The sequence below is a fragment of the Octodon degus genome, unplaced genomic scaffold, assembly GCF_000260255.1.
Source record: "Octodon degus isolate 3935 unplaced genomic scaffold, OctDeg1.0 scaffold00230, whole genome shotgun sequence".
In the NCBI taxonomy this organism is placed as follows: Eukaryota; Metazoa; Chordata; class Mammalia; order Rodentia; family Octodontidae; genus Octodon; species Octodon degus.
Window position 1 is genome coordinate 3,062,527 of NW_004524806.1, and position 27,168 is coordinate 3,089,694.

The 27,168-nt window shown below is 53.6% G+C and overlaps 1 protein-coding gene and 1 long non-coding RNA gene across 3 annotated transcripts; one reads left to right on the forward strand and one right to left on the reverse strand.

The window, feature by feature from the left end:
- Positions 1 to 4,415: 4,415 nt before the first annotated feature.
- Positions 4,416 to 8,857, reverse strand: LOC111813847. The gene is made up of 4 exons (XR_002818989.1): positions 8,794 to 8,857; positions 7,582 to 7,748; positions 7,224 to 7,349; positions 4,416 to 4,510 (listed from the first exon to the last, which is right to left on the reverse strand). It is a non-coding gene; the product is annotated as an uncharacterized LOC111813847 (long non-coding RNA).
- Positions 8,858 to 15,146: 6,289 nt separating this feature from the next.
- Positions 15,147 to 21,343, forward strand: Lif (LIF, interleukin 6 family cytokine). Of its 2 annotated transcripts, none has more exons than XM_004645540.2 (3): positions 15,147 to 15,371; positions 16,988 to 17,166; positions 17,912 to 21,343. In XM_004645540.2, exons 1-3 carry the CDS (start codon positions 15,353 to 15,355, stop codon positions 18,320 to 18,322), a joined length of 609 nt encoding a protein of 202 aa, XP_004645597.1. In that variant the 5' UTR covers positions 15,147 to 15,352; the 3' UTR covers positions 18,323 to 21,343. The 2 variants fall into 2 exon arrangements, with proteins under 2 accessions (XP_004645597.1, XP_023561633.1); XM_023705865.1 differs by lacking the exon at positions 15,147 to 15,371 and adding an exon at positions 15,787 to 15,837.
- Positions 21,344 to 27,168: the final 5,825 nt, after the last annotated feature.

The following is a 27,168-nucleotide window of genomic DNA, read 5'->3' on the forward strand; positions in this document are numbered from 1 at the left end:
AGCCGTTTTCATTTTGAGACAAGGTCCCGCGAGATTGCTCAGGCTGGCCTGGAACAGGTAATCCTTCTGCTTCAGCCTCTCCTAGCAGCGGGGATTACAGGAGTGCACCACTCCTGGCAGCATGGGTCTCCCTTAAGATGTTGGGGATGAGGGTCGTGGGGTAGGAGTGTAAGAGAGGATGGAGGAAGGCTTGGGGTTGTGAGTTGCTTTGGGATACCTTGGGGCTGGGGTGTGTGTGCCAAGTGTGATGTGCACCAGTGTGTGTTGTGTCTTTCTTTCTCCTCATCTTGGAGCCTGGATATTGATATGTGAGTAGATACATGTGTGTGCACGCACACATGTGCTACATCTGCATATATCGTGTATACAGGGCACACGTATGCCAACATCTCATCACTGATGGGACATAGGCATGTCCTGGGGCTGGAACTCGGTGGGTACTCTAAGTCTTTGTGGGATGAATCAGTGTGTGGATTTGCAGTCATCCCCTGCCAACAACTCCCCTTGCTCAACATGTGACACAAATACCCACAAAGGAATGGCTGTACACACAGGGCAATTGCTGGGGTGGATGGGAAAGCGCAGCACAGTCAGATAGACCTTCTGGGCTCAGAGTCTCTCACACACTCCTGTCTGGGTAACCCTGGGCAAATGGAGGAGGCTCTGAACCTTTGTTTATTCATCTGTCAAATGGGCCAGATCCTAGCTGATCTTGCCGTAAGAGCGTGTGCCTTGGGGTATGTTTCACACTGCTCTTGGAAGGGGCTAGAGTTTCCACCTGATGCCAGAGCTCCTCCTCAGGTGAGATTAATGGCACAGGAAAGCAGAAGCTACAGGGGAAGTAGGGCCAACAGAGGCAGATGAACTTGGAGTTTAATACGTGTTAGGCTTATAATAAATTCTGTGCATTCTTTTCACTGTTAAAAAACAAACAAACCCTAAAGGATGGGGGACTGGGGATATGGCGCAGTGGTAGAACATTTCCCTAAAATGTGTAACAGCTTGACCTTGACTCGCATCAGTTCCTGGCCATTCCCACTTCCTAGAATTGGGAGCCAACTCTTGCATCAGAGGTGGAGGATGCTGCATCAGGTATGATTCTCTGCAGATGGAAAGACCAGGACTCAGAGAGTCTCATCAGCCCAGATCCTCAGGACAAGATAACTGGGCTGGGCACAGCTTGATTTCAGGCCTGTTGGACTCTGGGGTGGGAGCATCTGCCTGGATGCTCCCCTACCGAACCCTGCCTCTGCAACTTGGCTGACAATTGCAAGAGTCCCTAAAGACATTGAGCTCCGGGGTAAGGGTCAGACAGACAATAGACCAGCAAAAGAACCAACAGGAGCATCTGAGATTGCATATGAGTTTGACCAAAAAAAAAAAAAAAAAAAAAAAAGTCGGATGATGTAATACAGAGAGAGAGAATGGAGCACTGTGGGTGGTCAGGACTGTGTCGGGAGAGATGACGTTTGCCCTGTGGTCTGAATGACACGCAGAGGGGTGATCAGGACAGCTAGGGCAAAGGCTCCCGACACCCAAAGATCAGAACATGAATGAGGGCATCTTGACTTATCAAAAAGGCCCAGAGAGGGGCCAAATTTTGCCCAACCCTACAGAGCATTAGTGCAAGGCTGGGGTAGAACTCTGGCCCCTACTTTTCCAACTAGCAGTCATTGTGGGAAGCTGTCCAGTGTATTGCATGCTATCTGCTTAGTGCTAATGAAGGCCCTCTAGTACCCTCCACTGGGCCCCTTTCCCTCTTAGCCCGCCCCCACCACAAACCCCCCACCTATGCTGTAGGTTGGACACCAGGCTTCAGTTTTCCCTATGGACACCCTTGCTTTTCTCTTTTCCTCTGGCCTAGGTGGTTCCTCACTGAGCTCCTCTACCTCTTCCTGCTCTGCAGACATGCAGTTCCCTGTCTTTTTTCGGTCCTGTCAGCTCCCCTTGTGGTCAGCCGTCAGCTCAACGGGGTATCCTGGGCAACCCTTCCCCCACCCATAGTCTGAGTCCAGCACCTCAGTTATACCCACCCTGTGGTGTTTGGTGTTTGCATTCCTGACCATCTTCCATACTGGCCTGGAGCTGCCATGGACAGAACCACCTTCTGTTCCATTAAGTTCTGGCACCCAGCAGTACTTGGTACCTAGCGGGAGCTCAGCGAGGAGCCACCCAAGTCGAAGGAAAAGAGAAAGGCAAGGGTATCAATAGGGAAACTGAGGCACAGTGTACACTGGGGAAACCATCCTGCAGATGTCATCCCAGTGCCCTGGCTGTCTTCAGCTCCCCGTCTTTCCAGCAGCAGGGAGCTGGATTCATTCATAGCTGCCCCTCCCAGCAAGGAACAAGGGGTTTTCTTGATTTAGGCTTCTGGGAAGCTATGGGTGAGAGGTGAAAGCCCAGCACTCTCAGCTTCCTGGAGCAGAATGAGAACCATCCCTGTGGTGCGTACCAAGGTTGCCCTCAGAGAGAGCAGAGATTATCTTCAGAGAAATCCTAGGCCGGCTTCCCCCATCCTGGCTTGCCCTCTGTTCCGGGCTCTCCTGGATGCTGTTTGACCTGGCTTCCAATTGCAGCATTATAGTCCCCAGGAAGTAGAGGAGGGTGCTGTAGTCTCTGGGGAGGGGTCTGGGAGTCCCATCTCCGAGGACTTATGAGCTCTGTACCGCATCCAATGAGCCACAGCTGCAGGTAATCCCCAACTGCCAACCCCAGGATGGTCATCTGCCCAGAGGAGATCTACCCGCTTCCTGGCTCCAGGAGGAAATGGAGGCACCTTGAAGCCAAACTCACCACCCTCCTCCAAGGGCCCACTTGCTCTCCCCCCCCCAGCCCCACCCCAAGGTTCCAGAATCTCAGGCTTCCTTCCTGTTCCCTTGCGGCCCCTCCTCTCCCCAGAGCCATCAATGCCACAGCTTTTCTCCTGTTTGCCTGTGGCTCATACCTCCTATTTCCTCTGTCATCAAGCCAAACAGGATCTGGCTCCTGATATAGAGAGTGCATTCTCTTCGTACTTCTTCCTGCTCAGAAACCTTCCATGACTCCCTCCAGCCCTTCTCCACAAAGCTTTGACTTCAGGTTCCCTGTCATAGCACTGCGGCCGAAGATCTCAGCCCGGAGTTTTGCCAGCTCATTCCTGCAGTGGCTCCAATCTCAGCTGGTCCCAGCGCATCCCAACAGTCTGTCCTACTGCCCAGTACACCTGTAGTTCAAATCCTCCATCCCTCTGCCCCACTATGGCTTTCCTTGGGGCTTTGGGCAGCTTGTAGGGACTACTTGTTGAGTCCCAGAAACCCTGGGCAGAAGGAGCCCTTCTCTGATTACCTTCACCCCGTTAGTGTGAAATGGTTGCCTGACTGGGTCTCCATGGCCGTCTGCCATTAAAAGCACAAAATCAGGGCTCTGCTTTTGGGCCACAAGTTAAGCTGAGTCCCCACAAGGCACTTTTTCCCCCTGAAAGGTCTATGCAAATATGTTCCCTGTGTGAAGTTACAAGTTGGTCACACGGAACAGTGAGCCAGCACCAAGCTCAGGGAGACAAAAGCAGTGTGGTGTGGTGCTGTGCCTGGACCAACTCAGAGCTTGCTTTTTCTGTTTCTTTCTTTTTTTTTTTTTTTGAGGGGGTAAGGTTATTGTTAGACTCTCAGTCAACACTGCAGGTCATAGACATGGATTAAAAGTTTTCCAGGGGGGGTCAAGGAGATGGCTCAGTGGAATAAGTTCTTCCCTGGCAAGTGCAAGGGCCTGAGTTCAATCCCTAGTTCTGGGAAAAAAAAAAAAAGTTCTCTAGGGCCCATTCATGGTGGTGCATGGCTATAATTCCAGCACTCAGAAAGCTGGGGCAGAAGGATTTCAAGTTCAAGGCTGGTGTGGACAATTTAGCCAGATCCTATCATAAAAAAGAATTTTTTTTTTAAAGGGCTGGAGATGTAGCTCAATGGTAGAAAGGCCCTGGATTCAGGGCCAGTGAGATAGCTCAGTGGACTAAAGTGCCTGCTTAGGCAAGCACAGACCAGCGCACGCAGGTGCAGGGACCATGGTTCAGTCCCCCACACCACATGTTGCACCAGCCCTGCACCCAGGTGGCGCATGCCTGTAATCCCAGCACTGGGGAGGCAAGAGGATCAACACCAGTCTGATCTGCATAATGAGAACCTGCAACAACCAAATACATTAAAAAAAAAAAAAAGGTCCTGAACTCAATCTCTGGTAATAACACACACACACACACACACACACACACACACACACACACACACACACGGCCTAGAAGGCAGGAATTGCAGCAAAAAGGCAGAGAAGTTCTCTTGGCATTTGCTGTTTATCTGCAGAACAAACTCACAACCTAAAATGGCAGCCCCAGGATACACTCCTGCACCTCCATGTCCTTGCTTCTTTTGCTGTTCCGGGTTGGGTTTTTTCCCCCCATTGCTGGTGGCTGAATTCAGGGCCTGAAGACTGTGAGGCAACTGCTCTACCAGCCTTGCCCCAGCTAATGTGGTATTTCTTTCTGAAAAAGCAAGGAGTGAGAAAAGTAATTTAGACTTGAGAAAAATGGATCTGCCCCCAATCCCCAAGCCTCCCCAGTAACCTGCCTGGGCCCAAGCCTCAGTTTCCCTCTTTGTCGAGAGAAGCTGGGTTGAGCCTCCTCCCAGCTATAATAAAGATGTCCTAGGAGATAACACAGCCCGGATGCTGATGTTAGCACTGTCCCTCTGCAGGTACGCAAACAATGTTTTTACTTTCTTTTTCCCTTCTCATTGGTTTTCCTTCTTTACAGTGCTTCTCTTTGTCCCTGTCTCCATCATAACCTCTCCCTCTCCACACCAGGCTGAGGACCCAGGATGTCTCCAGAACCCCTTTGCCGGCATCGAGAAAAGGTCACAGTCCACAGTCAGAGCGGGAGGCCCTGGCACAGCCAGCCAGCTTGCTGCTTCCTGGGGCGGGTGTCCCCAAGGGCTGGGCTGCCTTGGGGAGGGGCGAAGGTCTCTGAGGGACAGGGGTTGGACAGGTGGGGCCCTGTAGCCTGGGCTGGAAGGTAGAGCAGAAGGGCCAGTTGGCTCCCTGGTTTTGAGGTGGGTGCTGGGGCAGGAAGTGATGGAATGGAGGATACTATGTCCAGGGGGGCAGCTACAGTCCTGTGACTTCTGGGACAAAAGGAGGATGGCTGGGTGCACACGGCCTGTGGCAGGTCTGAGTCAAAACACCTAAGGCCGACCCCAGCTGGTCATGTGGAGAGCGGCCCAGTCATCGCCTTATGCTGGCCCGGGTCACCCAGGCAGGCTGGGCGCGGCCCAATCAGTAGTGACTCAGGCCACAGTGGCTTCGCCACGCAGCCAGAACAGGGGCATCGGGCAGAGGGACGCCCCCTCCTCACACCTGGCCTCTCCCTGTGGCCATTTGGGAGACCCTAACCTCGCACCTCTGCCAGGCAGCCTGGGGGAAGTGTGTGTATGACTGGGATTCGCTGCTCCTGTCGTCCCTGGCCCTCAGCTTGGGGGTGGGGTAGAAGTGGGGGGAGCCTTGGGGCCACCGGCCCTGGACGGGAAGTCATGAGGGGGGCGGGGTGAGGAGCTGACACCAGAGAAGGTTCAGCTCTAGAGGGAAGCAGAGGGGCCTGGTCCCGAAGATGACGGTGTCCCTCTGAAGACGTGGCAAATATCCTTTCCGATTTGGAGGACCGAGCGCAGACGCAGAGAACAAGGTAGGATTCCCTGGTGGGGCAGGACTGTGGGGTGGACACCAAATTTATCCCCAGCATGGACAAACATCACTCATTCCCTCATGCATTACAGACCACCTGGGGGCCCATGCAGCTTCTGGGCCTCAGTTTCCTCATTTGTAAAATGGCATCAGAAGACATGCCCTGAACCTTTTGGAGGATGTTGAGGCAAAATAGGAGGGACCAGTTGTGAAAGTGTCTCATGGCCATGTGAAGGGTTAGAGATCATCAATGAGTTAAAGGGAAGAGGACAGAGCCCCAGAGAGGGAGGATGCAGGGAGGCCCAGGTTCAAATCCTTGGCTTTGTATTTTTTGAAAAGCCACCTTTTTGGGAGTCTTGATTTCTGGATTCCCAAGGGATTCTCGAGTTCCCTTTTCTCCACAGCAGTGGAAAGTTCTCAGCCAGTGGAGGGCTTTACCTCAGATGGAGCTGTGGGATCAGAGAGTCCTTCTTCCTTCGGGAGGGCTGCAGTGGGCCATGGGTCCCCTTGTGGGAAGCTCCAGAGGGTACAATCTGTCAAATCCTGGCCCCTTTGCTTTTGACCTGAACTAGTGCGGGGTCTGATTGCTCTACCTCATTAGTTCTATAAAGGAGTCTGGCTGAGGAAGCACCAGTTCTGAGGGTCATGGTGGGAAGGGAGGAAACTTGTATTGAGTGTCCACAGACCTCTGCAGGGTGCTTGGCAGCAGGTCTCCACTGGAAGGGATTACAGGAGGATGGGAGACTGGCCCTAGGCCTGTCCTGGTTCTGGACGTTGGGGCCCCCTGAGTGCTGGGCAGCGCAGGCCTGTGGCAGGGCAGTGAGGAAGCTACGAGCCCTGACTCTGGAGTGGACACTCGTGGTTCCCTTCAGTTCCTGCTTCTTGCTGTGTGACCTTGAGCAGCTCGTATCACCTCTCTGAGCCTCGGTTTGCCTCTATAAAATGAAGGGTAGCATTCTCATCTGGAGGAGAGCTTGAGGACTGGGTAGGCAGCCCACCTGCCTCCTTCCCCTGGAGCTGTGCTGCGCCCTCCGCCCGCGGCGCACGGTCCTAGCGCCCCCTCCTGGCCCGTGCTCCCCTCTCCCGCCAAGTGCTGGCCAGACACAGCCTTGTCCCATCTCCGCTAGGGCCCCTGCTCCCACCCCCCACCCCCGCCGGCTTCATTCCCAGCCTCAGGCAGTCCCGCTCACTTCCTCAAATCCCCAAAGCTAGTGCTTCCCGCCCCTCCCTGCTAGAGGAGACATCCGCAGAGCGGACCCGGGGCTCTCCACTGTGGGCACAGTGTCTGCCACCCACCGGGCAGTGGGGGGCGCTGCTGCCCGTGGCTTGGAGCTGCTCAGAGGACTGAGCAGGGATCCCGGAGCCCGAGCCCTGCTTTCCAGGGAACCTGGAGGCAGTCTGTACCCCCACCCCACACCACCACACTCCAGAGTAAGCCTTCTGGAACCTTTCCTAGATCCTTCAAGGCTGATCTATGCAGGACAACAAGACCCCAAGAAGCTTCCTTCTGGAATTCTCACCAGCTAGTGGGAACCAGGGCTCAGGTGTCCCATCTGTCTGGGAGTTCAGGAGAGGCAAGCTGCCCACCAAGCATACCTACTATTATGCTTTGTGGTTTTGAAAAAGTGACATTTTTGAAATTGTACCTGTGACGAGAACAGCATTAATAATAAAGGCAGCTTCAGGGCCTGCCAAGCTTCCCAGAGGGGGCGATGCCAACATGAGAGGTTGACAGTGCTCTTTTACCCCTTTTGCAGATGTTAGACCTGAGGTCTGGGTGGCAAGGCCACCTGCGTGAAGTGGCACCGTCTGTTAGTGGCAAAGCTGGGACTGGACCTAAGGTCTGGCTTCCCCCTTGCTTCTACCATGCGACCTTACCACCTCCAGTTATTTCCCTGCACAAGCAGCCACAATGAGGTCAGGAGCGGCCTTGGCGAGTTTTGAGTTCCCTCCCAGCTGAGTGGCTTGGAAAGGCAGGTGGGCTTTGCCGGGACACGAGGCTGAGAGCTGACAGTCCGCTGTCCTCCCTGTGCACCACCGTCAGCCTGTGGGCCACAGTGGAGGAAGGGAGGCCTCAGTAGTTAAGGCACTGGTGGATGCCTGCCCTCTGGACAGCCCACTGTGACGCCAGGGCCAGGCGTGGGTCTCACCCAGAGGGGAGGAAACGGAAATAGGGTCCAGGGGTGGGGTGGGGTGGAGGCCTGGCTGGGCAGGAGATCAGAGCAGGATTGTGTCATGGAGCCTTGCAGCTGATAAGCAGCTGAGCTGCCTGGCCAGGCAGAAGAAGAGACTCCCTAGGGGTGACTTGTCCCCATGAACCCCACTGTTCTCTGCTGCTGTGAGCATCTCCAGCTGCTCAGACCACACCTGGACCTCCCTAGATGTGTGTCAGGGAGGGTTGGGCAGGGGGCTTTAGACCCTGTGTGACCTTGGACAAATCATTCAACTCACTGGGCCTCAGTTTCCCTACCCATCAAAGGAGGATTCAGATACAGCATAGCACGAGGTGGAGGTGGGTGATAGGACTGGGGATCATCTGGTGGCTGGTGAACACTACAATAATTGGCTTTTGGGGAGGAGAGCAGCTTATGAGGTCTCTGGGGCGCCTAGCAGGGCATCCCTGTGCCCTAGGAAGGATGCCAAGCTGGGTAGAAGACTCTTTAAGCTCTGCATTTGTCCAAGTGTGCAGGTGTCAGGAGTGAGTTGCCCATGAGGTGCCAGGGACACCTGGGTTCTCTCCTCTCAGCTCCCACTAGGGGGTCTCCCTGCCTGCTCTTGTCAGTGCTCTGACTCCAGGGAGCTCATTTTCCCCTCTCAGGGAAGAGGACTACTAGGTCTCTTCCCCTCCACCTCCCTATCCTTGGGGATGGGACCACTTTATTCTTTCTATCTTATTACCACTGCGAGGCCTGAGGCTCAATATCATCCTTTACAGAGCATCTTTAGAATATTTCTGCAGGGTCCTTGGGTGCTGAGGGATAGTTTGAGGAGAGGTCACACATGGCTACCTCCCTGACATCATCCTTGGTTCAGTCAAGGTGGTCCCAGAGAGCTTGGCTGGGAGACGAGAAAGAAGGACCAGGGCCCTACCTCCATGGCCAGCTCCAGGCCAAGTGTGTCCATGGCTGCTTCCTGTTCTGTTTATTGCCTCCTGTTCAGGAAATCATTGAGTGACACATCCCCCACCCCTAGCGAGATTATTTAATAGGCACTGTGCTGTGGTCTCTCTTTTGGAAAATCCAGTGGGAGAAGGAAGCTGTCAGCTCGGCTCTGACATCAGCGCTGTCCCTGAGCCAAGAGTCAGGGTGGCCAGGGCGAGGTGGGGGGGCCGGGTCGGGTGGGGAGGAAACGAGTTGTTGGTGGCCCCTGTGACGTGAGGCTGCCACATGGTTCCCAGGGGCGGGGGCTGACAGTGAGGAGCAGGGATTTCTGGGATGCACGCGGAAGCACATAGCAGGACATAGCGATGCACACGTGGGTGCACAGGATCGCGCCTTCTACCGTGTATCCCTTGTGCCCGGGGACCACTGCTCTGCACAGGCTCACTCAGGCGTGAGTCTCTTTCTCTCACTCTCAAACAACCATACAGAGAATTCACAACGTCATCCAGGGTGTGTACAGCCTGGCTCTCTTCCAGTCACACACAGGCAGTGCAAACAAATACACCCACACGTGCACATACAGAGGGCCAGGCAGAGACGTGCAAAGACACACCTGGGTTCTCTCTGTGCGCTAAAATACGTGATGTCCATTCAGACCCAGTCGAACGGACAGACAGGCAGACTCAGGCCTGCCACCCATGGGATTCCAAGGGTGCTTCCTGACCTGGGCCAGGCCCTTGGGGAAGTGGGCTGTGGCCACTTCCTCCTACCACACTGGCCCTTTGGTGGATGAAGAGCCCCGGTTGCAGCGTGAGGAAAGGTCAGGTGGGGCAGGGGAAGGCAGGGAGCCCAGGAGCTGAGGCAGGGAAGGGAGTGAGCATGGAGAAGCTGGGCTCTGGGAGGCCTTTGTTATGGCGTGGGCCTGTGTCCCCACTGTGGGTACCTGCTGCACACTGTCCCGCCTCGGCCTGAGTTAGAACAGGTGGCACCTGAGGTGATAGGAGCTCATAGTCCCAACAGCTGAGTGACTTTGGGCAAGTCACTCAGCTCCACTGGCTTTTATCACTGACACCTGTGGCTCACAGTTTTGACTCACAACAAGAAACACAGAGCACCTTGCTACCGGAAGCTGACACACTGATAGCGACACGGGGGCGGTGAGGGGCTCTACAGGACAATGCCTGCCCTCTTTCTGGGTGATGCCAAGTGATTTTGCTGTTCCATTTCCTTTTTGAAAGTGCTGGTTCAAACTCTAAACTGAACCCACAATCCACCAGAAGGGAGAGATCTAGCGTGTGAAAACCACTTCAGCCTGGGATGATCTCAGGCTAGAGACCCAGATGCGGGAGGATATCAATGTGCTCACAGAGTCCCAATACCACCACCTTGAGGTGCTGTGATCAAGGAAGACAGTGACCCATCCTGCAAGGGGAGAAACCCAGGACAGAGCCCTGCTGGGTGAGACTTGGCCCTGCGCAGTGCCACGGTCAGCCGTCTGCCCCGCTGATGAGCAGTGCTTTGTGGGTTGCTGCTTCCCTTGCAATTTCTATCAGAAATGAAGAAAAAAAAAAATGTAGTCACTCTGATTCACCTCCAGGGGGTTGATTCCTGACGCAGAAGCAGTCGGGAAATGTCAGGGTGATGCTGGGGGCAGCTGGCAGGAGGCCAGAGTGGCTTCTGGCTCCTCTGGGGCCCTACAGAGCATTGCTGGTCACTGCCAGAGATTTGGTGGGATGAAGGCAGGAAGAGGTAGATTACAGGCCCAGTGTGTCTGGGCTTCTAGGGCCATGGGGGGGTGGGGGTGGGGAAGTACTGTGCCCATCTCTGCCAAGGTTGAGAGGCTCCCTGGTGCTCCAGAACCCACGCCAAGCTCTAGGGGCTGGGAGGACCCTGAGGCCACTGCCTGCCCTGACTCTCACACCACCCAGCATCGACCCCTCACCCAGGCCTGCTCCAAGCCCCTGACTTGGGTTAGGGTTTGAGTCTAAATGTCCAGCACTTTATCTGCATTTTTCAGTTACTGTCCCCAGGGCAACCTCATTTGGTGCTGAGGCATCCTCATTATCAGATCAAAGAGGGGCTCAGAGAGAAGTTGGTTGGGTTAGGGTTTGAGTCTAAATTGTCCAGCACTTTATCTGCATTTTTCAGTTACTGTCCCCAGGGCCAGAGAACTGGTTTGTGATGTGAGCAGGATTTGAACCCAGGTTGGCCTGGATGTAGGGCTGCGCTCTTAACGCTAGCCCAGCCCTGCTCTACTCAAAGCTGACTTGCCAAATCCAGGTGTCCAGATAGCTCCCAGATGGAGCCGTAGGGTGGGGGCAGGGGCCACAGGCGGTTACACCCTCACGTCTCAGGTATCTAATAATGAGGTATTTTTGCCTTTTTGGACAGGACACTCAACTGCCAGGGCTTGCCAGGAATTCCTGAGTTTCTCCTGTCTCCTCTGGCTACCTGTCCCCAGCCTTGATCTTGCGGAAGCACTCTCTGACAACCCCACAGGCCCATCTGGGAACTCCACTCCTTTCCTAGGTGGAAACATCCAGGCCAGGGGTTAAGGCTAGTTTTCAGAGAACTGAGATCAGAGTTGGGGAGGAGAGAGAGGGAGGGGGGAAAAGAGGAAGGGGGCTGGCTTGGGCAGTAGGGGTTACTCTGTATCTGGGTCACTGGTCTTGGGGAATTCCCGATGCCCAGAGAACTGCTTACCTGCTGAGTAACGGCTGCTGGCTGCCCACACAGGATGCCTGGCTAAGAAGGCAACTCCCTGCCACCCCATGTCAGTGGCCACTGCCATGCAGCCCTCTCTGGAGTACCCTGGGGGCCCAGGAAAGAGACAGACATGCAGGCAGGGGGCTGGCCCCACCCCCACATCCTGAGGGGGGCTCTGCAGGGGGCGGCTGGTGATTCAAGCCCCTCTGAGCTGAGCTATGTCCCCATCCCTCTCAGATGGGGCCTGGGGGTGAATCAGCTCCTGGGGGCGGCAAGGCCGGTCAGCAGCTGCCCCAGCTCAGGCCTTGTAGGGGAGCACAAGGATGGCAAGCACACTGCCATGCCACCGTACCTGATATCTCCACAGCTCCCTGAAGGTGGAGGTTGTGGAGCACAGAGGTGTCCCTTCTCCCTCCCAAAGTTTCCTTATAGGTAAGATTGTGACAAGAATCCTTCCTTCCCAGGGAAATCAACACAGTCATGCTGGGCTGTAGGAGGCTTGCTGGGGCCCGGAACCACTGAACTCTGGGTCCTCCCAGCAAACCCACTGTGTAGCTACCATCCCTCCCATTCTACAGATGGAGACACAGGCCAGCTGCTGGCCACTTCCCCCCAAAGATACACAGCTCACAACCGGCAGAGCTAAACCTCCAGCGTGGTTATGAATGAGGCCAAAGTCCATTCAAACCACCAGCCTTCCACACCTCCTTTCCAGGAGAGATTTGGCATGCACAGCTTTTGGAAAGCAGAAAATGCTTTCAAAAAATACTTAGCATCTACTCTGGATATCACCCCAAACAGTTGCTGCTAAGAGTCCAGGTGCTGGCAGACTCCATCCAAGCCCACAAAGATTGAGGAATAAGATATTTATGGTAACTGGAAACAAAGGCCAGCAGAGCAGATGGGGCTGAAGGGACTTCTAGAAGCCCGTCCCCAAAGAGCGATGGGTTGTTGCAATTCCTGGGTGTCTTGTGAGCCACAGGCCTGGCTTCCAGGTCTGCCTCTTTGCCAACTCTTTGTGTGACCTTAAGTTCCTTTGCCCGCTAAACCTCAGTTTCCCCATGTAAACAATGAGCAGCTGTGACATTCTAGGGCAGACTTGAGTATATTGGGTGAAAATCAGCAGACAAAGACAGCTGGCTGGCTACATGCATAAATAAGAGAAGCCGACTTGCTCATTGCTTGTAGACAGGACAGTACCCCAGGCCCTGCCCAGACTGAAGGGGTCCCTTGTGGGCTGACTATCCCTCTCACCCAGAGGGTGGTCAAAACCATAGCAGGCCCAGTCTGCAGGAGCAAGACAGGCTGTGGATGAAGTCACAGCTGGAAGAGGCCAGGCTGGGGCTGCCACTCCAGGGTGGGGTCCAGGTCATGACCCTGGAAGCAGGCAGCCAATAAGGGAGGATGCCTTCCGTGAGGGAACAGGGGAAAACACATGTGTATACACACACACACACACACACACACACCACCACCACCACCACCACAGCAGAAAAGAGGGAGGGAAGAAAACAAACCCGGGCTGTAGCCACGTTGCAAGCTCTTCACGGACACTCGACTCTGAGACCTTGCCCGGCTTCTCCCAAAGGCCCAGTGCAGGTGGTCCCCAGACATGGACAGGAGGTCAAGGCTGGGCCTGGGATGCCAAGGAGCCCAGAGCATTTGGGGCGCATGGAATAAGTCAGGTATGGGGAAAGGGAAAACAGAGGCATGGGAGAGCGCCGGGCAGGGCTGGGGTTAATGGCCCCAGCAACAGATTCTTTTAGACCCTGTTTCCACTTCCTGTGGGGTAGGGCTGAGATTAAATGGTGCCTGGGGGTGAATTGTAGGGCTAAAGGAAGAGCCACAAGGCAGTGTAAGGCTTGGAGGTCCCCTGAGAGGGATGCAGGGCGGAGCCTCAGCACAGGGAAATGGGTTGTTGCCCCTAGGAGGCTGGGAGCACTTACTTCGAGGCTCAGCTTAGGGGGACAGGGGATGGATATGTAGCTGGTGACCACTTGAAGCTCTAGTTAGGTGGATCTGGCATCCAGGCTTATGTCAGCCAGGCTGGGAGCATGGGGTGGGACTAGCGGCCGATCCAGAATTCAGGCACTGAGAGTGGTCTTGTCAGGTCATGGTGGGGGTGAGCTGGAATGTGTTGGGGTGCACACTGACCGCCAGGGCATGGGAATAGGAGGAGTGAGCGGCAGTTGGGGCCCTCCACGGCACCCTAAGAAAGAGACAAAGTATGTTGGGACAGTGCCAGACTGGCTCTCCTTCCTCCTCTTGCTGGGAAGTACCCGCTGGGAAGGGCAACTTTATCACTCTACAAGAGAGGCTGTGCCAGGAGGCCATGGAGGAGTCTGGCTAGGGCATGGAGTGTGTGCAGGAGGGGACAGCTGCAGCACAGTGGCTCATCTTGGCAGGACTGGGGATAGAGTTGGGCAGGTCCAGGATATGGTGAGAGCCTGGAGCTGGGGGCACAGAGGATGGGTAAAAGGGTAGGCAAGGGTTAGGCAAGGCTGTGGGAGTTCCTGGACTTGAAGAACCGATTCTCCATCCTGGATCTTGGGCCAGGGTCAGGCAGGAGGGGTGGGGTGATGTCCCCAAGGTAATGAGGCAGCTCTTGGTACAGAGAGACCTGATAGCTTTAGGGACAGCATGGCCTCAGATGTATTGCCTTATTTTTCTTTATTCTGCTTCCTACGGAAGAGGAGTCCCTCTGCTCATTTTGCTCTGGTCCCCACCATTCTTACTGACCCTCAAGTATTCACCAATCTACTTGCCCATGGTAGACACCAGAACTGTCTCAGAGACTCCAGAAGCCCTTTTTGGAAGACGCTATCGTTTTCTGAAGCTGACCTCTGGGGGCTTTTCCAGGAGGTTCTGCGTGCCTGCTATTTCTGTTTGCCCAGCCACCCTTTGTCATCCCAAGGAAGAAGCCTGGATGTGATTTTTCAGACATCCCTTGGTCTCTGCTTCAGGTGATCCCTTTAGAATGGCAATGCTGAACTGTCTTGTTCAGAGCTCCTCCCCAAAAGATCCCCCCAAAGCAGGCCAGAGCCCCTCATATCTTCCTAGCTCCTCCTCCACCCTCACAGATAGAAGTGGTCAGCAGAGCAGGTGTACTGATGGCTGACAGGGGTCTGACTTTCTGGGACCCCATGTTATGTGTTCCTTTGGAGCCCCGGTTTGGCCAGTGGCAATGGGCAGGTTGCAGAAGGCCACCTCTTAGGTGGCTTCTAGCGCCCATGCTCACTTCTGCTTTATTACCGTCTAAAGTCCAAGCCAGGCCTCAGCCCCTCTTCCTGGAACCTTCTTCTCAGCCAAGTCCCAGCCTGTGTCCTCCCACTGACCCTAAAGCCCCCCATCAGGGACCACAGGCATCACCCTCCACCTGCCAGTCCAGTCTTGCCACCTCCCCAAACCCAGGTGAGTCAGGGCCATCTGGGCTGCCTCAGGCTGGAGGGACCCCCACTGAGGGCCTGGGGCCCCATCCCTACCAGGCCCATCTTCAAAGCCTAGGGCAAGCCTCGCAGGAAAACCACAGGGCATACGTTCTTTTGACGACTTCATTATAATTTTATCAATCAAATTCTTAGAAGAGGGAAAAAAATCTGCCCTCCCTACCCTCCTCCCTCACTTGTCCCCCCCTTCACTCTCACTTTCTTCCATTCATAATTTCCTATGATGCACCTCAAACAACTTCCTGGACCGGGGATCCCGGCTAAATATAGCTGTTTCTCTGTCTTACAACACAGGCTCCAGTATATAAATCAGGCAAATTCCCCATTTGAGCATGAACCTCTGAAAACGGCCGGCATCTCAGGTCTCCTCCAAGGCCCTCTGGAGTCCGTTCCATAATGAAGGTCTTGGCAGCAGGTAAATCCTCCTGGGCCGTGCCGGCTTCCGCGTCCCCGCAGCGGGCGCGGCGGAGCTTAGGGCGCTTGGCGAGCACCAGCGGGACGCCTCCTGCCGCAGCCGCTCGGACACTTGGGGCGCCCGCGCTGCCCGCCCGGCCCGCCGGAGGCGCTGGGAGGCTACACATGGTCGGGGCTCCGGGCGCCCAGCCCGCCGGGCTGCAGGTTGGCGGGGAAGGTGGGGGCCAAGCAGCCTTCCTCCTCGCTCCGCCACTCTCCCGCGCTGCCCTTGCCTCCCTGCTTTCTCCACGATTCACTCTCCCTCTTTTCTTTTTCTTTCTTTCTTTCCGCTTTCTCTTTTCCGACTGCGTCCCGGGCTGCTCCCTGGGAGGGGCACGGGCGGCCGAGCAGCTTGCAAACTCCGGCTCGGACGGGAGCAGGTGCTACCTCCAGCTGCTAGTGCCTGGAAAGCGTGAGGTCCGCACTAGGTGAGACGCGGTGTGGGCCCTCTCTCCCGAGCCATCCTGGCACCTCCACTCGGCCTGGGGATGCTGGGAGGAAAAGGGGACTCAAGGGAAGTGAACTTGAGGCTCCTGTTCACACAGGGGGCTTTCGCTGGACGCCTCCAGCTTCTCGGGTCGGCTGGTCTCAGATCCGAGGACCCTCAGGCGCCTTCTGCTGGGACCCGAGTGGCCTGTCTGGGGTGCATGATGGTGAAGGGGGTTCAGGCACCTGGGGGGAGGGGTGATCGGGACAGGCCCGGACAGCTCCCCGCTCTCCTGGCACCTTTCACTTTACTCCCTCTGGGCCTGGCTGCCTGCGACCTTTTTCCTTTTCTCTTTCCTGGTTGCACCCTTTCCTCTCCGTTACAAAAGCCAGGTGGTCCTTGCCCTAACCCAGGGCCTGGGACAAAGGACAGTGGACAAGAGGGGCAAGTGAATGGATTCCAGGGAGGGAGGTGGGCCGTCTGAAGGGAATGATGATTTGGGAGTGGGGAAGGGGGACTTGGCCCTGGATGGGGAAGTGGCTTCACTGGGAAGGACAGAGATGCTGGATATGGGACAAGGTCGGAAGGATTAGGGGTCGGAATTCTTGAAGCTAGAATTCAGTGGCAGGTTAGAGAAAAGTGTCAACAGAAGTTCCCACACCTTGTCCCCAGGCGGTCATTTGGGAGGCTGGGGCTGAAATGGGCCATTGAGTATGAGGCAAAGCTTAGGCATCTGGACCATCCCAGGAGATGGAATGATAGGGATCACCTTTCTCCTGGGAAAGGATGCCTCCCAGTCAGAGGGCAGGAAGCTTTCAGGTTTCATCCTTCCTAAAGGAAGGGGCTGGACAGTTGTTCTGGGCCCAGCTTCCAGCTGATGGAATGACTCCTTCCTGCATCCTTGCCCGGTCCCTCAACCCAGGAGAGAGTAGGGACAGACAAGAAGGCCCAGCAAAGCAGAGCTAGAGATCTGGAGACAGAGAGACAAGGAAAAAGATGCAGAGAAAACTAGAAATGGTCAGAGGAGCCAGAGCTGGAGGCAGAGAGCAGAATGGATTCCTCTCCTGTGAGCCCCTTGCCGACTCTCAGCCAGTATGCCCCGTGCCCCAAGCCACCCTTCCGCTCATCTCTCCTGTCTTTCCTGTTCCCAGGAGTCATGCCCCTGCTGCTGGTTCTGCACTGGAAACATGGAGCAGGAAGCCCTCTTCCCTTCACCCCTGTCAATGCCACCTGTGCCACACGCCACCCATGTCACAGCAACGTCATGAGCCAGATCAGGAACCAGCTGGCACAGCTCAATGGCAGCGCCAATGCCCTCTTTATTCTCTATGTAAGTTACCCTACAGGATATTCAGGAAGGAAGGAGGGGCTCGCTAATGAGTAGCTGGCCATGGCGGGAAGGGACCCCTTTGGAGCTGGAAGGAGGCAGTGAAGATAAGTCTGGTCAACCCACATCTGAGTTCCCACCCCTTCTTCCACACAGCCCAGGCTCTAGGAAAGGAAGCCACTTTCTCAAGGTGCCTGGCCAGTGAGGGGTAGAGCTGGGATGAGGAGGGGGCCTGGAACTTCTAGTCTTGTGAGAGATCAAGGGGACTAAGACAGTGAGTGAGCCAGGAGAAAAGAGGGGCCTTGAGTGTCTGCAGGGCCGTCCAGGAAGAGGGAGAGTGTGGCGGATGAAAGTGCAAGTATGTGTGGTTTACCCGCCGAGGTGTCACTAGTGAGATGCCACTGGCTCCTTTCCTTTTCTGTATGGTCAAGGTGATGATGACGACAACTGCTTGCATGGTCTGGGCCAGTGGTGGTGACACTGTGTTGCAGTTGGCTGTTTGTTATCACTGAAATCTTGGAAAGTTTCGCCATCCCTGGTCTAGGCCTTGATGATTAGCAAGTTTGGTCACACTTGTGATTGCTTCCAGCTCCCAGGACAATTCTGGATGCCTATAGGGCAGGGAGTTGGGTCCACAGACCTCAGGTGGGGAAACAGAAACTTAAGAGCTTCCCTGAGGCTGGTAACAGGGCTGGAATGTCAACCCTTGACTCCCTTGTCACTTCCTCTCCGCTCTTTTGCTTCTCAGTACACAGCCCAGGGGGAACCGTTCCCCAACAACCTGGACAAGTTGTGTGCTCCCAACGTGACGGACTTCCCTCCCTTCCACGCCAACGGCACCGAGAAGGCCAGGCTGGTGGAGCTGTATCGCATCATTGCCTACCTTGGCGCTGCCTTGAGCAACATCACTCAGGACCAGAAGCTTCTGAACCCCAATGCGCTCAGCCTTCACAGCAAGCTCAGTGTCACTGCAGATGTCATGCGGGGGCTCCTCAGCAATGTGCACTGCCGTCTGTGCAACAAGTACCACGTGGCACATGTGGACGTGGCTTATGGCCCTGACACTTCAGACAAGGATGTCTTTCAGAAGAAGAAGCTGGGTTGTCAACTTCTGGGGAAGTACAAGCAGGTCATTGGCATAGTGACTCAGGCCTTCTAGACAGAATGTCTTGAAGCCTGTCATGGACTGAGGGATCTCAGGAGCAGGATCCAAATGTGGGGGGTTCTCAAAGAGCGGCTGGGGCCCAGGGCATCATCTAACCTGGGGGCTGCTGGCAGGTCCCAAGGGGTTCTCAGCATGTCAGGGCCTCTATACAGCACTGACCAGAAGAGGTTCCCTTCCGGTAACCAGGGTGTCGCACTGGGGAGGGAAGTGTAGGCAGCATTTCTGCTCCCACTTGTCCCCCTTAGTCCTTGTTCAAACCGCACAAGTTGTCTAGAGCAGCCCTGATCACAGGGCAAGACAGTGAGGGCCTGGGGTCACTGGTTTCCAGTGGACTGACTGCCATTTGTGCCTTCGTTTTTCCTAGACTTTGGAAGGCTTTGTTGGGACATAGGCAGGCCAGAGGGACTGGAGTCGGGAACTCTTTGTCCCTTAGAAAATTTAGTAGGTAGAAGATAGAGAAGGGGTGGGATGCCATATTCTTTTGAACATAAACAGAAATCTTAGGCCCAGGTATTGTTGGGTAGATGGTTCCAGAGGTCATTGGTATTTAGGTTCTTGGGGAGGCAGAGAGGCTACCTTCAAGCCTGAGAAGGAAGGTGCTAGAAGGAAGAGAGGCCCCCAAAACCTTGTCCCTCTTCCTCTCCTCTGCACTCTTCCTACAGCCTGGTACAGCCAGGATTTGGTAGCTAGATCCAGGATAGGGTACATGGAGGTGGGTAAGCGCAGGTTACAGAGATGGGTGTGGAGCTTTAGAGGGGGCCCAAGAGCTTCCTCTTGGGGATGGGAAGGGCACAGGTAGCTCAGAGCAGCAGCTCACATTGGAGGCCTATAGAGGCCCTGTAAAATCATACAAAGGTACTTGAGGGGGACCAGAGCCCGTCTTGGGTCCCTAGAGCAAGGGGTCACAGAACTTGAGGTCAGGGTCTCAGAGAAGCCTGAGATCCAAAAGTGCTGTGTGTCTAGCCCAGCATGGTTATCTATTTATTATGATGTCCTATTTATGTTAACTTATTGGTGCTTTAAATGGTAAAGTTAATCCTTTCCCCTGCTCTCTGCCCAGCAGGGAACCAGAGCTGAGCTTTTTGGCAGGGTTTGGTCTAGAAGCTGACATGTTACAAGTAGAATTAGCCTTATGGGTGAAGCTCAGAGGAGTGTCAGGGTCTGAGAGATCTGGCTAGAGTCCCTGTTCCCCTCCCTCCTGACTTGCTTTGGGGGTGTCAGGGACAGGCAGCAGGGGCTGAACCAGTCTGTGCAGGGAGGCTTAGTTTTCTTGGTTCCAGGACACTTTCCCACTGTGCTCTCTAGCACCCCCTCGAATGGTTGGCACCATTCATCATGGAAATGATGGCCCTGGGGCAGTGGGCAAGGCTGCTCACTTATCTTCATCAGTGGAGTCTTTGTCACACAATGCGAATGAGCCTGCCCTGACACCCAGAGTACTCCTGAGTGGTAGGGAAGATCCTCAGGTGGCTTGATCACCCACCAAGTAAGTGCGTGGGGTGTTAGGGCAGGGCATGGACTGAGCAGCTGCCCCTGTGCTCTGGAGCTGGGAAAGTGAGACCTGAGATGCTTGGGACACAGACCAGGAAGCTGTGGTTCCTGCTACCCACCTCCTTCCCACTCCCTTCTGTGTCTGGGTTCTCAGGCATGGAACCAGATCTGCTTTCTTCCTATATGTTGGGGCCAGGTGAACAGAGAAATGCCTTTGGGTCTGCAAGCAAGAGAGGGAGGGAGGTGATGGAGCTGTGGCAGCTGCTGAGAGCAGCCTTCTGGTTGCTTCTCGAGTCCCAAGCTTGTGGTAGTCCCAGCAGCCCAGTCACAAGCTTTTGGTACCGGTGATGGTACTTCACTCTCACTTTGTACCTTTCTCTCTTATTCTCTAAGCACTTTACCTCGATGGCAGGGGTGGGGATAGGGAAGGTTAGGCATTGTGCATCCCAACGGTGTGACTCAGATGTGATGTGTGTGGCAGAAGAGGCCACAGCAGTTGTGCCTTTCCCAACACAGTTTCAACTTGGGTCACATTCTTGTCCACGATCAAAGCCTACCACCCTCCTATTCCTCTGCTCCTTTGGGCATGGCTTGGGAATGGCTGCACTTTGCAAGCTGAGCAGCAAGAAAAACAGCTTGTCTGGAAGCCAGGATGGAGGATTCAGTAGCCCGGGGCCAGCTCAGCTTGCCATCACCCATCTCCCTGTGGACTGGACATGGATTCCCTGGCCTGGACCTACCTGGCAGCCTTGGAGGGCTGAGGAGCCAATAGAATCTCTTCCTCCCTGCCTGCACAAGCCCTGGCTCCCTGACACTCGCTGCCCAGCCTGGACTCTGCCTCAAGGACTTGGTCCTCAGTGTTCTCTCTAGGTCTAATTCCAGCAGGTCAGCACCCACTTTGCACAGTATCACTGAATTATGGAGCCTTTGTGGGCAATAAATTGTGCGTTGCTTTGTTTTGGCCTACTGGCATTGACCCTCACCTGGCACGATGGGTCATATGCCTGGGCCAGAGGATGAAGGATGGGTCTTCTGCAGAGGATGGGGTAGACAGTCATTTGGCAGTTTATCAAGAAAGAAGTATAGGGGTCCTTATTTATTATTTAAAATTTTAAACCACAAAAGCACTGTAAGTTTACTTGTCTCTACTCATCTTCCTTCTTATCTCCAACCCTGATTAAGTCAGTCTGGCCTGTTTTACTGGGTCTCCAGGGCAGACTTGGCCAGTGGGGTTGGAATCTCAGAATCTATTGAGGTAGCAATTGCCTTTCAGACAATACAATGTTCCCATGTCAGATAAATCTCATACCCAGCCCCAGTACCTAGGCTGCCTCTCCCATTTGCACTGCTAGCTCAGTGGGCCCACCAAGGGGCCTTACATGCCTCCCTCCTTCCTTTCTACTAGAAAGGACTTGACCTTGGGTGATAAATTCCTCTTTGATGAATGTACCCTGTGGGAATGTTTCATAAAGACAGATTATTTTAATTTATTCAATGTCATATTTAAAATATTTATTTTTTATACTGAAGGAATACTTTTTTTTTTAAAAAAAAGAGAGAAATTAATAAAGAATCTGCTCTTGGCAAGTACTTTGGAGTGTATTGATGTGGGGAGACAGGAGGGGTGGGGACCTGGCAGTCCAGCTGGGTGGGACTCATGCTGGATGAAGGGCGGGAGTGGGGAGGCGTGGGGTGCCTCCACTGGCCGAGGGTTCTGGCACTGACAGGAGTGAGTGAGTGGGATTTTAGCCCAGGCAGAAAGTGGATGATGTCCAGATCATGGGATGTCACCAAGGAAAGGGCTGAATTGCTCATCTGTGGGGAGGGGTGTTCTTTGGCTACTCACTAAATTCTCACAGTAACCCCATTGATTGCGTCTCATTTACTAGAGGAGGAAACAGAGTCAGAGAGATGAAACCAAATGCCTGTGACCATCTGAAGTCTTTAGGAACAATTATGGTCACCTCTTCAACTCCAAACCTCATGTTCTTTCCCCTTTGTGAACGTTAGAGACTTAGAACTAAGACCCAGTGCAGAGGTCCCTATTATGAAGAAATGGTTACTGACCATCTGGAGGGACCTAAGAAGCATGGGCCTAAAAGACTTTGGAGAATGGAGGAGAAGTGTCCTTCTTGGGCTCCTACAGGCCAGCTCAGAGCTGAGCTGCTACACTGATGGCTTCTTAGCTAGTCTTCCTGGGCCTGAGCAGCTCCCATAGTGGCCCTGCGGCACTCCTCCTGCCTTACACTTGGGTTGGTAATTTTCACAGCAATCTTCTTCCCAGTCTCCTGGGACCCTTTCACTGGGGGAGTAAGTAAGGTTCATACTGAGTAGTCACAGACACAGAGACCTGGAGCAGCCCCAAATATCTCCCCAGGGTTCTCTCTGAGATTGGGATCTGAGCTTCTCAGATTTTGGAGATCTGGGCAGGGTTTCTGAGAATCACCTACTTCATGCACTTACATTTACTGGCGTCAGTCATTGCCTTGTAGAAGCTCAAAGCTAAAACTGCTAGTGGAGACAATGAATACCCCCTCTAGGAAGATGTGGGCGATGGAAGAGGTTCCAAGAAGCAAGGAGGTCAAAATAGAGAGATTACTCACTCTGGAATCAACTGGGGATGTCGGCAGCCTGCTCTCTGTATGGCGAAGGGGCTGGTCTGTGACATGGTGCAACATTGGCTTCACCTGAGAGTAGGTTAAACCTGTAGTCTTAGCTTCATCCACCAGTCAAAATCTGGCCTAAAGCAAGATCCCAAGCTGTTTGTATGCATAGTGAGACAGAGAAAGGCTACCCTACCCTGTTACCTCATGCTCCTCCACAGGCTGCGAGGCCCCGTGCAAATCTCCCAGGACAGTGCAGGCAGCTGTAGGAAGGAAGATTTGAGGGTCCAGAGCTCTTCCTGGATCTTCTCTCCAAAGGCAGCCCCAGGTCTCCTTGCCCTCTTGCTGGCTGAGTCCTTCGGACAGGCCACATCTGCCAATATATGCTTGTCATGCCCAGGAGTGGAGATAATCCTTCCATTGCCCAGGGTAAGCAAGGTTAAAGCTTTCCTAAAGAAACCTTTACTAGGAGACTACAGAAAAACAAAACAAATGCCAAAGAGCAGAAAAGGAAGGATGGGGATGGTGGATAGATGGCCCACATGTCTGGAATTCTCCACCAGGGAGAGGGTCCCACCCTGGCCAGAAAGAACAACAGACTGTTAATTGGTTATTGGGTCACCCTCAAAAAGAGAGAGGCAAAACGGTCAGTGGAGGAAGGGACATGGCCTGCTGGCTGGGAAGGGCCAGCCAGGCTCTTGCCTGGTGCTATCGCTGCTCAGTTCAGCCAGGGGCCCGTTTGAGGAGCTCAGCTCACTTTTCTGTGAAGATGCAAGAACAGTCGATGGTGAATGCCATTCCATCTACCACAATAACCAGAAAGTAGGGGTAGTCATGCTGGGTGAATTTTGATTCTATTGGGGACCCAGCCTGTCCATTCTTAGGTGGAGGGCGATGTGAAGCAGAAGGAATCTCAGATACCTGGTGCCCCTTTTGCAGGTGACAAGGCATCACTCTCCCCCAGAGAAAGCAGAAGGGAGGATATGGACAGTTAAGTCTATTGCTCTGGATAGGCTGATGGTGGGGATAGTGTGAACATTCTAGCAGATTGCTCCTTGTGGATAACCCAAGTCCCAGGCCCATAAGACACTTAGGTACAAAGGCCTTAGGTATGAGGTGGAGCATGTGGGCTGCCCAGATTCCCAGCTAAGCCTTCAACCACTCCTGTCCTCAGGAATACAACAGGACACAGGGCCCACGAATCTCGGAAGATAATTCCAACAGTGGTCCTACTGCATGGGCTTGGTGAGGAGCTGCGCTGCTTTACAGTTTACCAAGCATTTTTTTTACCCATCATTAGATCCTCCCTACCACTCTGTGACTATCGGGTTGCATATTCACTCTATATTACAGATGAAGAAACAGGGTGGAGTGGGGTTCTGTGTGTGTGTGCGTGTGTGTGTGCATGCATGTGTGCACACATGCGCATGTGCGCATGTGCACATACGCAAGTGTATGGGTGGGGAATAGAACCCAGGGCCTTGCTCATGCCAAGCACCTACTGACACACTGAGCTGCACCCCAGCCATGAGATGCCCTTGCTGTTTACTTCTATGGTCACTTCCTCATGTACCTTGTCAAGCCTGAGAAAGGCTTTTCTGCTGCAAAATTTATACTCAAGGGGCTCAGGTGGAAGAAAGAGAATCTCCCAGGGAAATTCCTAAATTTGAAGATGGTACAGAAGGGAAACGTATTTATACACCAAAGCAACATGTCTGCAATACGCATGAATGTCACAAAGGAAACAAAGTACATTCATTTCCTAATTTAAAGTTCTCTTTGTTTTCAACAGCATCCAAGACAGCTTCTAACAGAAGGTACATAATAAAAATACCAAGAAAAGAGATAGAGAATTAGCCTCAGAGAAATATAAACAGACTGAGAAAATAAGACCACAGAAAGAAAAAAAAAATATTTCAGATCACAAGGCCTATGTAATTACCATGGCTGAACTTCAAAGTTGGCTCTGAGATTCCTGGCAGCTAACGGAAAAAGGGAAATGTTATCTTATTATGTGATTCTCATAATTAGAAAGGAGGATGCCCAGGGAAAGTAGAGCCTGGGCTTGGGCCTGGGTCCCAAAAAGGGTTTTTGTCTGAAACCATGGTCCATAGTGAGTGACATGAGGGGTCTCCCTTTCAACAGAGTGTGGATTCCTGGGGTTGGGAGACCTTTCTGCAGCAGACAGGCCAGATTGACTCTGAAATGCAGCCCAATGAAGGGGATTCTACCAGTAGCCAGTCTGCCATGGGCAAAAACTGTGGCTTTGGGTCACCTAGGGCTGGACGTAAGCCCCTACTGTATGTAAGGGCTGCATGTGATTCAGAAGATTCCACCTACACTTTTAAAAAATGACACTGAGCAGTGAATCCAGGGCCTTTTCATTGAGCTACATCCCTGGCCCATCTTTTTTATTTTTTATTTTGATACAGGGTCTTAGAAAATCATTAAGTTGCTCAGACTAAACTCAAACTAGGGATCCTTCTGCCTCTGTTTCCCAGAGTCGTGGGATACAGGTGCATACACTATGATCGGTTTCAAACACCTTTTTATTGACATACAGTGTACCCACAAAAGGGACATTAGATGACTTCTTCCCTCTTGGAAGAATCTGTGAAAGCTGAAAGAGGGATGCCAGGTGGTCCTGAGGGATGATGCTGGGAGAGGAGAATTGGGAAGCATGTATCATGTCTGGTGAGGGATTTGGGGGTTGATGGCTCTGAGTCTCTCCTCCTGCCTCCAGGGTCCTTTGGGTCCTACTGGACCCAGATGGAAAGTCCTCAGTGGGCCATTGCCTGCAGCAGCCAGGACACTTCCGGCTGGCATCTCTCCCTTCCCTGCGAAGGGCCCAGCTTGAATCTGTCCCTTTCACTTAGTTGGGGGAGCCCCACCCTGCTTTGGCTTCACTTCAGGAAGCAAATATTTCAATTATGAGGACGTGGCTAAGCGCCGCCCACTGGAGGCAGCCTCAGTGGCCGGGTGTCCGGTGGGATGCAGTGGGAGAGCCGCAGACGGCCGTGGATGGGGACCAGGCGGGGGCTAAGCGAGCAGACTGGCTTGCTGGCTGAGAGCAAAACCGCTAGTGGAGAGGAAAATATGCGAGGCATTTTTGTAATTCTAGGCAGCTTGGTCCAGCTCCTGCCCAGACGGTCAATGAATCAAAGCCGGGAAGACTCTACCTGTCAGCAGGCGCTCTCCTGGCCCTGTCCCCCAGCCTCCACGCCTCTGTGCCCAGTAGGCCAGCTGGAACCCTCTCAGCTCCCCTGAGTGAGAGTGTGTCATAGGCAAGAAGCAGACATGGGCAGTGTGGGCTTAGACTGCTCCGTGTCCCCTGTCTGCTCCTGCTCTTGTCCCGTCTTGCTCAGCTGGGTCTCAGGCATCCCTACTGTAGTGGTTGGAACAGTGACCTCCAAAAGATATGGGGGGGTCCTAATCCAGAACTTGTGAATGTGAACTTGTTTTGGAAAAGGGATCTTGGTAGATGTTCTGAAGTTAAGTAGGTGAGCCTTAAGTCCAAGGTCAAGCATCCTTATGAGAGGAAAGAGGTCACGTGCAGGTGGAGATGGCTGGGGGAGCCACAGGCCAAGGAAGACGTGGGCCAGTAGAAGCTGGAACAGGCCAGGAAGGATTTTCCTCTAGAGCCTTTGGGGAGGGCCAGGCTTGGCTAATCCTGTCATTTTAGACTGTTGGCCTCCAGAGCCGTGGTGGTCGGTGAGCAGCAGGCTCCAGGGCAGGACCCAGCTTGTGTGCTGTGTTACGGCAGCCTGAGGATGCTGCTGCTATGGTTTGGATGGCAGCCCTGAAATGTCCAGATGTTAATGCTTGATTGGCTGGCCTATGGTGCTACTAGGACGTGGTAGCACCTTTAAAAATGTGAGGTCTTAGGTCACTGAGGTGCCCTCAAAGGGGATATGGGACTCCAGTCCAGATCTACCTCTCCTTGTTTGTTTAAAGGCCACCAATAGATGAACCGCCTGTTCCACCATGGAGGAATGACATGCTATGTGCTGCCTTATCACAGGCCCAGAAGCAACAAGACCAACCAGCCATGAACTGAAAGTTCCACATCTGAGAACCAAATAATCCTTTCCTCTCTTTAAGTTGATTGTCTCAGGTATTTTGCTACAGCACTGGAAAACAGATTAACACAGGCACTAATATACCTACTCAGAACTTTCCAACACTTCAGTGGCACCTGCACCAAACATGTCCAAATTGGCTTCCACTTGACCTGAAGTCCTCCCTGCCACTCTGTGTCCCTGATACAGTCCTATGTTTCCCTCTGTAGCAACAGTTTTTGTGCTCATTTCCAAGTTTCCAGGGCTGATCAAACTACCTCCTCACTTCAAAAGCCCTCAGACTTCTTGCAGAGACTCTCAACAGTGTAAGGTCAGCTCTTTTTTCTTGTAGACCAAAAGCTAGGTCCCAACTTCAGAGCTTTGTGCAACCTGGGTCATTGCACAGACAAAAGGGTTCTGAGCTCGTGGTCGTTGTTGTCTTGAAATGCTTGCTTCTGAAGAGGGGCCTGGTGTTTCCACTTTGTGGATCATGTGGCTTGCCCTGGTCAATTTAACCTCCTGGCCTCACCTCTAAATCCATGTGGCTTCCCTCTGGCCATTGTAGTGATTTGGGAATCTGTTAAATGTCATGTCCTTTCACCTCCTCCCAGCTCTTTTCCCTGGCTCTTACCTTTGTCTAGAATGTCACTTCTCCTCTGCTATGTGGAAAATTCTTTCTGGCTCTTCT